At 49.0% G+C, this 12,500-nt stretch overlaps 1 protein-coding gene across 1 annotated transcript in view; it reads right to left on the bottom strand.

Moving 5' to 3' along the window:
* The window catches only part of LOC115146893 (G protein-coupled receptor kinase 3), a 74,376-nt gene that overhangs the window by 33,603 nt on the left and 28,273 nt on the right, over window positions 1–12,500 (bottom strand). Inside the window, exons 3-8 of the mRNA XM_065004723.1 lie at window positions 4,438–4,511; window positions 3,074–3,175; window positions 2,755–2,829; window positions 1,550–1,611; window positions 1,134–1,185; window positions 100–191 (exon numbers count right to left, since the gene is read on the bottom strand). Coding sequence (XP_064860795.1) covers window positions 100–191; window positions 1,134–1,185; window positions 1,550–1,611; window positions 2,755–2,829; window positions 3,074–3,175; window positions 4,438–4,511 — 457 coding nt within the window. The remainder of the gene's footprint in view (window positions 1–99; window positions 192–1,133; window positions 1,186–1,549; window positions 1,612–2,754; window positions 2,830–3,073; window positions 3,176–4,437; window positions 4,512–12,500) is intronic.

The raw sequence follows: 12,500 nt of genomic DNA, 5'->3' as shown, positions 1-12,500 counted from the left end.
TTGTACACCCCCCCTTATCGTCCCGTGTATGTTTGTTTCCTCCACTTCGCCACCCTTCTTTGCCCCTCCCATACTCGTTCACGTTCCTGCGTTACTCACATCTTGCCAGTGTCAGCCTTCCTGCAGCCGTACACCTCCCCGAAACCCCCCCGACCGATGATGCGGTGGACACTGAAGTCATTCATCGACAACTGGAGAGAGAGTGAGAAATAGAGAGGGGGGGATGAAAAGAGAGAGTGAGAAATAGAGAGGGGGGAGGAAGAGAGAGAGTGAGAAATAGAGAGGGGGAGGAAGAGAGAGAGTGAGAGAGTGAGAAATAGAGAGGGGGAGGAAGAGAGAGTGAGAAATAGAGAGGGGGATGAAGAGAGAGAGTGAGAAATAGAGAGGGGGGATGAAGAGAGAGAGTGAGAAATAGAGAGGGGGGATGAAGAGAGAGAGAAATAGAGAGGGGGATGAAAAGAGAGAAAGTGAGAAATCGAGAGGGGGATGAGGAGAGAGAGTGAGAAATAGAGAGGGGGATGAAGAGAGAGAGTGAGAAATAGAGAGGGGGGATGAAAAGAGAGTGAGAAATAGAGAGGGGGATGAAGAGAGAGAGAGAAATAGAGAGAGGGGATGAAAAGAGAGTGAGAAATAGAGAGGGGGATGAAGAGAGAGTGAGAAATAGAGAGGGGGATGAAGAGAGAGAGTGAGAAATAGAGAGGGGGATGAAAAGAGAGTGAGAAATAGAGAGGGGGATGAAGAGAGAGAGTGAGAAATAGAGAGGGGGATGAAGAGAGAGAAATAGAGAGGGGGATGAAGAGAGAGAAAAATAGAGAGGGGGATGAAAAGAGAGAAAGTGAGAAATAGAGAGGGGGATGAGGAGAGAGTGAGAAATAGAGAGGCGGGATGAAGAGAGAGAGAGAAATAGAGAGGGGGATGAAGAAAAAGAGTGAGAAATAGAGAGGGGGATGAAGAGAGAGAGAGAGAGTGAGAAATAGAGAGGGGGGATGAAGAGAGAGAGAGAGAGTGAGAAATAGAGAGGGGGGATGAAGAGAGAGAGAGAGAGACAATAGCTTATAATGAAGGTTCATGGAAAGGTTTTTCATCAGGACGCTTACAGGAGTAACACACACACACACCGCAACGTTACTCACATGGATGTTCAGCTCCACATTCTTCCACTGGCAGAAACGAGTGAACTTGTCACTGGCGAGAGAGAGGAAAAAAGAGGAGAGATGAAGAGAGACAGCCAGAGAGAGAGAGAGAGAGACAGCCAGAGAGAGAGAGAGAGAGAGAGAGAGAAAGAGAGAGAGAGAAAGAGAGAAAGAGAGAGAGAGAAAGAGAGAAAGAGAGAGAGAGAGAAAGAGAGAGGTTAGCCTTCGAGCCCCCAGCCTGTGGTAGTGTGGAGAGACGCCTTTCTGTTTCGACACAAATGGATGAATGGATACTAAAAGCACTTTCCTTCTAAATCTGGTGAGGATGAAAAAGTAGATTATTCTGGCCATTATCCAACATCTTCCCTTTCCCCTCTCCTCCTGACCCCCACGCCCCGCCCTCACCCCAGTCTCACCTCTCTATGAACTTCTGGAAGATCATCCCTCGCAGGCTGTCACAGATCTCCACGATGTACGGCTGAACACAAACAGGAGTGAGTTAGTGAGTGTGAGAGAGAGGGAGAGAGTGTGAGTGTGACGCCCAGTATGTAGCAGGGATGCAAACTGGTATGTAGCAGGGATGCAAACTGGTATGTAGCAGGGATGCAAACTGGTATGTAGCAGGGATGCAAACTGGTATGTAGCAAGGATGCAAACTGGTATGTAGCAGGGATGCAAACTGGTATGTAGCAGGGATGCAAACTGGTATGTAGCAGGGATGCAAACTGGTAAGCCACCCCCCCCCCAAAAGTCATTTTCGCACAGAAACACAAGAAAAATCCGCGTGAAGGGCAAGAACATTTATTTATTTTCAGAGAATAAAAAGTCCATAAAACACACTTGCAAATAGTGTGCTGGGGGTTAAGGCTTTGCATCTGACACGCGGTTCTATAGGAGGTGCCTGAGGAAAAGTTAAGACACAAATCACGTCTCGCATCCCCAATACATTGCCAGGTGCACTTTCGGTGTTAACCGGTATTAAAATACGGTAACTCATTTAACTGAAACAACGGAGTACACGAGCGCCACGAAAAGTGCGTGGAGGAGCGTTTCAACGGTACGAAATACGGCTACAATGGGAATTGAATAAATGGTTTTTGGAGTGGTCAACGCTCAATCAGGCACAACGCACGCTCAAATAGGAGTCGCTTAGGCGAGACGCAAAATGTTTCCGCTGTCCCTTTAAGAGCGGGAGATTGCCGCGGCAACGGTGGAGAATCTCCAACGTCTCTTGGCAGGCAGCCGCTTCAAACGTAAACCTCGAAAAAATGACCTAGCACATGAACTAAACTATGTAAATAGGCACTTTAGTAGACTTTCGGGTAAATACGACCAACTTCAAACTCTGAAGTCCGTTTTGGATTCTTTTTGGAGGGAGAGTAGGGATGCATTCTGTGCTCAGCCAATGATTTCCACATGAGAAACAGACCGTCCCATCATAACCTGTTGCTGTTGTTGCTGTTGTTGCTGCTTCGCATCCACACGATTCGCATGGATTTTTTTGGGTAACCGAAACGGCGAATATTGCCGTGAAAAGCAGCAGAGTTTGCGTCCCCCCCCCCGGGTGTGGGGCTGCGCAGACACACAAACGGGAGTCAGCGCGTGAGCGCGTGTTACTCACCTGGAAGAGAGAGGGAGGCACCTGCTTCTTGGCCAGGTGAGTCTGAACGTGATCCACTGCTTTCTTAGAGAAGGCCTGAGAGAGACAGAAACAGAGGGAAAGGGGGAATCCACAAGAATATGGGGTATAGCAACAATAAATGAGTCATTCCCAGTGCAGTTTGGTATGCCAACGGTGTTAGTACGGTTGGGGTGTTCCATTGTGTCTAATCATGTAAACTTCCTCCCTGAGAGGAACATAAACACATTTCAGGCTGTGACGGTTTTAAGGCGACTCGGTGTGTTGGGCGTGTGTCCCCGTGTTGACGCCGTGCCCTTACATGTGAGCAGGAGAGGAGTTCCTTCATGATGTAGCCGTCATAGATCTGTCTGCTACGGCACAACCTCTCCTCTTCAGAGTCCAACTTCTCGTAGTCCTTAATCTGACACACACAGGGGTTAACACACACACACACTTCCTCTGAAACACACCATGGAATTAGCCTAATCTCAAACGTCTCACATGCCCGCAAATCCAACAGACAACACACTAGACTCCTGATCTCTGACCAATGTGAGTGAGTGAGTGAGTGAGTGAGAGAGTGAGAAAGGGAGGGGTAAAGAGACAGTTGAGGTAGACAGATTGAAAGATATACAAGTTATCTACAAAAGTATGTGGACACCCCTTCAAACGAGTGGATCCTGACTCTTTCAGCCACACCCGTTGTTGACAGGCGTGTAAAATCAGGCACACCGCCGTGCAATCGCCATAGACAAACATTGGCAGTAGAATGGCCCGTACTGGAGAGCTCAGCGACTTTCAATCATGGCTGAGTCACAGGATGCCACCTGTCCAACAAGTCAGTTCGTCAACTTTCTGCCCTGCTAGAGCTGCCCCGGTCAACTGTAAGTGCTGTTATTGTGAAGTGGAAACGTCTAGAAGCAACAGCTCAGCCAGGAAGTGGTAAGGCCACACAAGCTCACAGAACGGGACCGCCGAGTGCTGTAGGGTGCAAAAATCATCTGTCCACGGTTGCAACACTCACTACTGAGTTACAAACTGCCTCTGGAAGCAAGAACTGTTCGTCGGGAGCTTCGTGAAATGGGTTTCCATGGCCGAGCAGCCGCAAACAAGCCTGCCTGACCCAATGTATAGTTACAACTGTAAAGTTTGGTGGAGATGGAATAATGGTATGGGGATGTTTTTCATGGTTTGGGCTAGGCCCCTGAGTTCCAGTGAAGGGAAACCTTAACGCTACAGCATACAATGACATTCTAGATGATTCTGTGCTTCCTCATTTGTGGCAACAGTTTGGGGAAGGCCCTTTCCTGTTTAAGCATGACAATGCTCCCCTGCACAAGGTGAGGTCCATACATAAATGGTTTGTTGAGATCGGTGTGTAAGAACTTGACTGGCCTGCACAGAGCCCTGACCTCAACCCCATCAAACACCTTTGGGATAAATTGGAACGCCGACTGCGAGTCAGGCCTAATCGCCCAACCTCACTAATGCTCTTGTGGCTGAATGGAAGCAAGTCCCTGCAGCAAGTTTACAACATCTAGTGGAAAGCCTTCACATAAGAGTGGAGGCTGTTATAGCAACAAAGGGGGGACCAACACCATATTAATGTCCTTGAGTTTGGAATGAGATGTCTGACAGGCAGGTGTCCACATACTTTTGGTCATGTAGTGTACATGTTCCTACCTCTTCGTAGAACTTGAGCTGCGGCACGGCCTCGTCGATTTCAGTCAAACAGAAATCTTTGAACAGCAGAAAACCTGAAAACAGAGAAACACACACATAGTTGTTTCTTTGACATTACGATACCAATTATACAATTCTATTTGTGTACACGTGTGTGTGTGTTTTGAACTAACTGCAGGAGAAGTCCACGCCACTGCCAACAAAGCTACCGGGGTTGACTTCCACACACAGCCCTTTCCTTCGAGACTGAGGCCTGTAGTGGATTGGCCTTAAGAGAACAAGATTCTCATCTCATTGAGCCAATCCCCTATCAGACACACACACAGTCTGCAATGTGACTCAGACGGACCACAATGACAGGGAGTGATAGCACCGTCAGCTCAAACCTCTACAGTCTGCATATTATCATTAAAAAAAAAGTTTATACTATTTTTTTTTTTTTTTAAACGCTCGCCACACACACCATCTACTGGAACCCGTCGGAAACAGCGCTCAGAAACTAGCCCGGGCGTCGCCGTGGTAACCCGCCAGTTGCCTTCCCGGCGCGTGCGCCCGTCTCTTCCCGGGGCATTAGCCAATTAGCATTACTGCCGCTAAAATAGACGGGCTAACGAGATGACACGGGGAAGAACCTTGCAGAGACAAAAACACATATGCTACTGGGCGTCGTCTTCCCCTTCGCTCCAAATCCTTCCCTCGCCTGATCGCTCTGCAGTGGTAGAACTCGTAGTGTGGGTTGACAGAAAAGATCCAAATACGAGCGGCCCTAAAACCACCGGGAGCAGAGCAATACAGATCAAGTCCATTTTTGTCAGACGACATCCCATAAATTGATTCGACTAGGCCTCGCCGCCCCCCAGGAAGCGACAACCCTGCCCGGGTAGAAACCTTGGCTACCAGAAGTTGGGGGCGAGGAGGAGGGACAGGTGGAGGAGGATGGGTAGAGGAGAGAAGGGAAAAAAGGGAAGAGAGGACATTAGAACAGTCTTCACCAGCAGTCACACTTCTCCTCTCTACGAGCGACTGTCACTGTACACAAAACACCACAACAGTCACACTTCTCTCTACGAGCGACTGTCACTGTACACAAAACACCACAACAGTCACACTTCTCCTCTCTACGAGCGACTGTCACTGTACACAAAACACCACAACAGTCACACTTCTCCTATCTACGAGCGACTGTCACTGTACACAAAACACCACAACAGTCAACTCTGGCCTCCCTGTCACAGGAAGACGAGGTTGTTTAGACAGACAGACACACACAGACAGACACACACACACACACAGAGACAGACACAGAGACAGACACACACACAGACAGACAGACAGACAGACAGACAGACAGACAGACAGACAGACAGACAGACAGACACACACAGACAGACACACACAGACAGACACACAGAGACAGACACACAGAGACAGACACACACAGACAGACACACAGACACACACAGACAGACACACACAGACAGACAGACACACACAGACACACACAGACACACACACACACACAGACACAGAGACAGACACACACACACAGAGACAGACACACACACAGAGACAGACACACACACAGAGACAGACACACACACACACAGACACACACACAGACAGACACACACACACACAGACAGACACACACACAGAGACAGACACACACACACACACACAGACACACACACAGACAGACACACACAGACAGACACACACAGACAGACACACACAGACAGACAGACACAGACAGACAGACACACACAAACAGACACACACAAGGAGAATGCAGGGAGGAAAAACAAAACCGCTTTATTCTCTCCTTTATCTCTTCTCCAGACCCTACACAGTATTTCCTCTCCAGGCCAAGCCCCTCCCTCTCCCCGTCCTCCTCTGTTCCTTTCAGAGTGGCACACAGACAGACAAGACACACACACACCAGAGAACAAGAATTTCGCCTTACTGCGACCTCTGCGCACACACACATGCTCGCGCACACCCACGTCGGGATTAACGTGTGCAGAGAGGATCCTTGTTTGCAGCGAGGGTGTGTGTGTGTGCGTGCGTGCAATGACCGCGCGCTCGCACACCCGGGCGGGCACGACGGGTGTTATTTGGAATAAGGGTGGAAGAGAGATTTTATATGTCACTGGAGCCAGGGATTAACAATCACAGGACACGTCAGCGCTCGCTAGCTAATTCAACAAAATGGTCTCAGAGAGCACACACACACACCTAGGATGAGATGCTTCTCTGTGCTTGGTGTCATTACTGGAATCACCAGAAGGGTCTAAATATAAGGTGCTGACTAAGTCTCTCTAACTCACGGCTCAACAGTCAAAACACACCTCTCCTCCATCCATCACTCTCTCGCTCCAGTCCTTTGATGTAGGACAAAACACACCTCTCCTCCATCCATCTCCACTCTCTCGCTCCAGTCCTTTGATGTAGGACAAAACACACCTCTCCTCCATCCATCTCCACTCTCTCACTCCAGTCCTTTGATGTAGGACAAAACACACCTCTCCTCCATCCATCTCCACTCTCTCGCTCCAGTCCTTTGATGTAGGACAAAACACACCTCTCCTCCATCCATCTCATCTCTCTAGTCCTTTGATGTAGGACAAAACACACCTCTCACTCCAGTCCTTTGATGTAGGATCCAAAACACACCTCTCCTCCATCCTTTGATGTAGGAAAAACACCTCTCCTCCATCCATCTCCACTCTCGCTCCAGTCCTTTGATGTAGGACAAAACACACCTCTCCTCCATCCATCTCCACTCTCTCGCTCCAGTCCTTTGATGTAGGACAAAACACACCTCTCCTCCATCCATCTCCACTCTCTCGCTCCAGTCCTTTGATGTAGGACAAAACACACCTCTCATCCATCCATCTCCACTCTCTCGCTCCAGTCCTTTGATGTAGGACAAAACACACCTCTCCTCCATCCATCTCCACTCTCTCGCTCCAGTCCTTTGATGTAGGACAAAACACACCTCTCCTCCATCCATCTCCACTCTCTCGCTCCAGTCCTTTGATGTAGGACAAAACACACCTCTCCTCCATCCATCTCCACTCTCTCGCTCCAGTCCTTTGATGTAGGACAAAACACACCTCTCCTCCATCCATCTCCACTCTCTCGCTCCAGTCCTTTGATGTAGGACAAAACACACCTCTCCTCCATCCATCTCCACTCTCTCGCTCTAGTCCTTTGATGTAGGACAAAACACACCTCTCTCACTCCAGTCCTTTGATGTAGGACAAAACACACCTCTCCTCCATCCATCTCCACTCTCTCGCTCCAGTCCTTTGATGTAGGACAAAACACACCTCTCCTCCATCCATCTCCACTCTCTCGCTCCAGTCCTTTGATGTAGGACAAAACACACCTCTCCTCCATCCATCTCCACTCTCTCGCTCCAGTCCTTTGATGTAGGACAAAACACACCTCTCCTCCATCCATCTCCACTCTCTCGCTCCAGTCCTTTGATGTAGGACAAAACACACCTCTCCTCCATCCATCTCCACTCTCTCGCTCCAGTCCTTTGATGTAGGACAAAACACACCTCTCCTCCATCCATCTCCACTCTCTCGCTCCAGTCCTTTGATGTAGGACAAAACACACCTCTCTCCATCCATCTCCACTCTCTCGCTCCAGTCCTTTGATGTAGGACAAAACACACCTCTCCTCCATCCATCTCCACTCTCTCGCTCCAGTCCTTTGATGTAGGACAAAACACACCTCTCCTCCATCCATCTCCACTCTCGCTCCAGTCCTTTGATGTAGGACAAAACACACCTCTCCTCCATCCATCTCCACTCTCTCGCTCCAGTCCTTTGATGTAGGACAAAACACACCTCTCTCTCCATCCATCTCCACTCTCTCGCTCCAGTCCTTTGATGTAGGACAAAACACACCTCTCCATCCATCTCCACTCTCTCGCTCCAGTCCTTGATGTAGGACAAAACACACCTCTCCTCCATCCATCTCCACTCTCTCGCTCCAGTCCTTTGATGTAGGACAAAACACACCTCTCCTCCATCCATCTCCACTCTCTCGCTCCAGTCCTTTGATGTAGGACAAAACACACCTCTCTCCATCCATCTCCACTCCAGTCCTTTGATGTAGGACAAAACACACCTCTCCTCCATCCATCTCCACTCTCTCGCTCCAGTCCTTTGATGTAGGACAAAACACACCTCTCCTCCATCCATCTCCACTCTCTCGCTCCAGTCCTTTGATGTAGGACAAAACACACCTCTCCTCCATCCATCTCCACTCTCTCGCTCCAGTCCTTTGATGTAGGACAAAACACACCTCTCCTCCATCCATCTCCTCTCTCGCTCCAGTCCTTTGATGTAGGACAAAACACACCTCTCCTCCATCCATCTCCACTCTCTCGCTCCAGTCCTTTGATGTAGGACAAAACACACCTCTCCTCCATCCATCTCCACTCTCTCGCTCCAGTCCTTTGATGTAGGACAAAACACACCTCTCCTCCATCCATCTCCACAAAACACACCTCTCCATCTCTCCAGTCCTTTGATGTAGGACAAAACACACCTCTCCTCCATCCATCTCCACCATCTCCACTCTTACTCCAGTCCTTTGATGTAGGACAAAACACACCTCTCCTCCATCCATCTCCACTCTCTCGCTCCAGTCCTTTGATGTAGGACAAAACACACCTCTCCTCCATCCATCTCCACTCTCTCGCTCCAGTCCTTTGATGTAGGACAAAACACACCTCTCCTCCATCCATCTCCACTCTCTCGCTCCAGCCCTTTGATGTAGGACAAAACACACCTCTCCTCCATCCATCTCCACTCTCGCTCCAGTCCTTTGATGTAGGACAAAACACACCTCTCCTCCATCCATCTCCACTCTCTCGCTCCAGTCCTTTGATGTAGGACAAAACACACCTCTCCTCCATCCATCTCCACTCTCTCGCTCCAGTCCTTTGATGTAGGACAAAACACACCTCTCCTCCATCCATCTCCACTCTCTCGCTCCAGTCCTTTGATGTAGGACAAAACACACCTCTCCTCCATCCATCTCCACTCTCTCGCTCCAGTCCTTTGATGTAGGACAAAACACACCTCTCCTCCATCCATCTCCAGTCTCCCGCTCCAGTCCTTTGATGTAGGACGCTCCATTTGTCTTTCTCCCTCTCTCTCACTCTCATCTTTCTCGCTCTTCCGGCTCACATAGTCTTTCCTTCAATATATCCATGTAGACACCCCCCCGCTCTCTCTCTGTTTTGTCTTTCCATCTCTCGTCACTATAGAGGAAGTGTCTAATCATAACAGACAAAGTGTGCGTCCATGCTTAAACCTTCCCCACACCCACCTTCAACCAGAAACAAACACATTTACGCTCAAGAGGAACAAAACCTGCTCAGGGCTCCAGACTGCAACCATATAGTCCCATTTTGTGACCCTTTGACTTGGCTGTGCAAGTAGCGAAATGGATTGGTCGCATCCGCGCGAGCTGCACATTCTCCGTGGTCGCCGTGGGCCCAACGTACTAGGTAGTTTTTCGGGGGGGGAGGGGGGTTCTGTCTGTGTGTGTCTGTCAGGACTTGGTCAAACAGTAATGTGCATTATCCTTATGATTCCTGTAATGAAAGTCCCTGCCTTGTGCCCGTTTCGCAGGGGACTGGTTCTGTGACGAGCGAGACACTCATCCCACTCTCAATCTAGCTAACGTGTGGAGTTCCCACTTACTCGGGTGGTGAATTAGCCCCAGATAAATAAGCCCATGATATGAGTGCACATTCAGATGTAGGCAAAGTCATCTCTATTGTAGGCAAAGTCATCTCTATTGTAGGCAAAGTCATCTCTATTGTAGGCAAAGTCATCTCTATTGTAGGCAAAGTCATCTCTATTGTAGGCAAAGTCATCTCTATTGTAGGCAAAGTCATCTCTATTGTAGGCAAATGCATCTCTATTGTAGGCAAAGTCAGGGGGAAAGGTTAGTGGGCACCGGGGGGAAAGGTTAGTGGGCACGGGGGAAAGGTTAGTGGGCACCGGGGGAAAGGTTAGTGGGCACCGGGGAAAGGTTAGTGGGCACCGGGGGAAAGGTTAGTGGGCACCGGGGGAAAGGTTAGTGGGCACCGGGGAAAGGTTAGTGGGCACCGGGGAAAGGTTAGTGGGCACCGGGGAAAGGTTAGTGGGCACCGGGGAAAGGTTAGTGGGCACCGGGGAAAGGTTAGTGGGCACCGGGGGAAAGGTTAGTGGGCACCGGGGAAAAGGTTAGTGGGCACCGGGGGAAAGGTTAGTGGGCACCGGGGGAAAGGTTAGTGGGCACCGGGGAAAAGGTTAGTGGGCACCGGGGAAAGGTTAAAAAAGGTTAGTGGGCACCGGGGGGAAAAGGTTAGTGGGCACCGGGGGGGAAAGGTTAGTCTGGAGCAGGGTGTGAAATGACATTTTTTGGTCCACCAGCCACTGTGGCAGGTAGATAAAAAAATACATAGAACATTGGCCAGCCAACATTCTGCGGCCCTGCTACTCTAGAGCAGACACACACACACACCTTATGAGGTGTTGGCAGCACTTAAGTACCATAGATATTTCAACACGACCAACTTCCTGTCGACAAGTCATTTCAGGTCATCACTCTGGTCTTTTGCTACCTCTCGCCCACGCACGCCATGCAGTCAAACCTCCTTCAGTTTCATTATGAGCCTGTGAAGTAGGGCTGGGCGGTAATTCAGATGTTCATGTTGTCATACCGTCCTTCTCTCACACCAGGATGTATGGTATTACCGGCTTAGTGCACAAGGGGGCTCGAAAAATCGCAACAACAAAAAAATCCCATCGGGTGTCCATTACCAGAATGCTAACGGAATTAGCACAAGTACTTGCGAATTTCCATGGAGGCTGCTAGCTAGACATGCTAACGAGCACAAACGAAAAGAAACTAAATTGCAGACAGCCAATCCTGAGCTGCAGATCCAAAAATATTTATTTGATTTTTGACATACATTTATTTTTTCAGGATTCAGTATGAAAAAGGATGTAAATGTATGCACTCACTAATGTCCGTTACTCTGGATAAGAGAGTCTACAAAAATGGAAAAAGGAATGAATTGATCTGTTCTCAGGGGTTGCATTTGCAAAAGAAAAAACATATCAACAAAGTCTTGCCAGATGAACTGTTTAGCACAGATAACTATCAGACTCAAGTTACAAATGCGGGTAAACACTCAAATACATTCGGTACATTTTCTGGGGGACAAAACTAGTGCACTTGGCCTTTACTAGTTCTGTGTTTGCAGACCGATAGACTAGACACCTTCTGCGTGGACAAAAAAACATTCTGCATCAAACCCCCAGTACAAATGCAAAAAGGAGAAGATATATATATATATATATATATATAGAATTATGTTACAATCGCAGCACCCAAAACTACTTCCCGTAGCTATGCATACACAGGCAGGAGCTACCAAATCTCAACTCTGGTGACTTTAGACATTTACCAGCCAACATGAACCAGAGACCTTGTGCAAATGACCAGAGTTCTGACGTATAAAGTTAAGAGCGCCGGCTCTCCAGCAGCATGTCCACACGCTGCGTCTCTGTGGAGTCTGGAGCCGCCAGGGCCACAGGCAGACGGACCAAGAACAGAGAGGAGGAGAAGAAGAAAAACCCCGCAAGGAAATCAAGACAGCAGAGCAAATAACTCATCGACGTATCAAACACGGCAGAAAGCGAACACAATGCGATGCCCCGTCAACTTAATTAATGCAGCCACTTACTTAGGTTAGCAAGTCAAACGTAGGGGTTCGTGTCAACGTCTCTCGGGCAAGGATTTCTCATTCTTATCTTGCTGCGTTCTGTGAACGCAGATCTGAAATGCTTCTTGTTGTCATTTCTGCTCGGCATCCGGACACATTTTGTGCTTCAGCTGCACCTCTCGACTCTCCGCTGACGGGCAGCGCTCTGACTGGCGTGTAGCTTCTGTTCTCCCGGTGTAGCCAGCCTAATTTCCCCCTCGGAAGAAAGGCTGAACTTGAAGCAAAAGCCTTTGGAAATGTAGCTGCCTCCATTCTTTCT

This window comes from Oncorhynchus nerka, linkage group LG19 (genome assembly GCF_034236695.1).
Source record: "Oncorhynchus nerka isolate Pitt River linkage group LG19, Oner_Uvic_2.0, whole genome shotgun sequence".
NCBI classification, from domain to species: domain Eukaryota; kingdom Metazoa; phylum Chordata; class Actinopteri; order Salmoniformes; family Salmonidae; genus Oncorhynchus; species Oncorhynchus nerka.
This window is presented reverse-complemented; position numbering and strand designations above follow the sequence as displayed.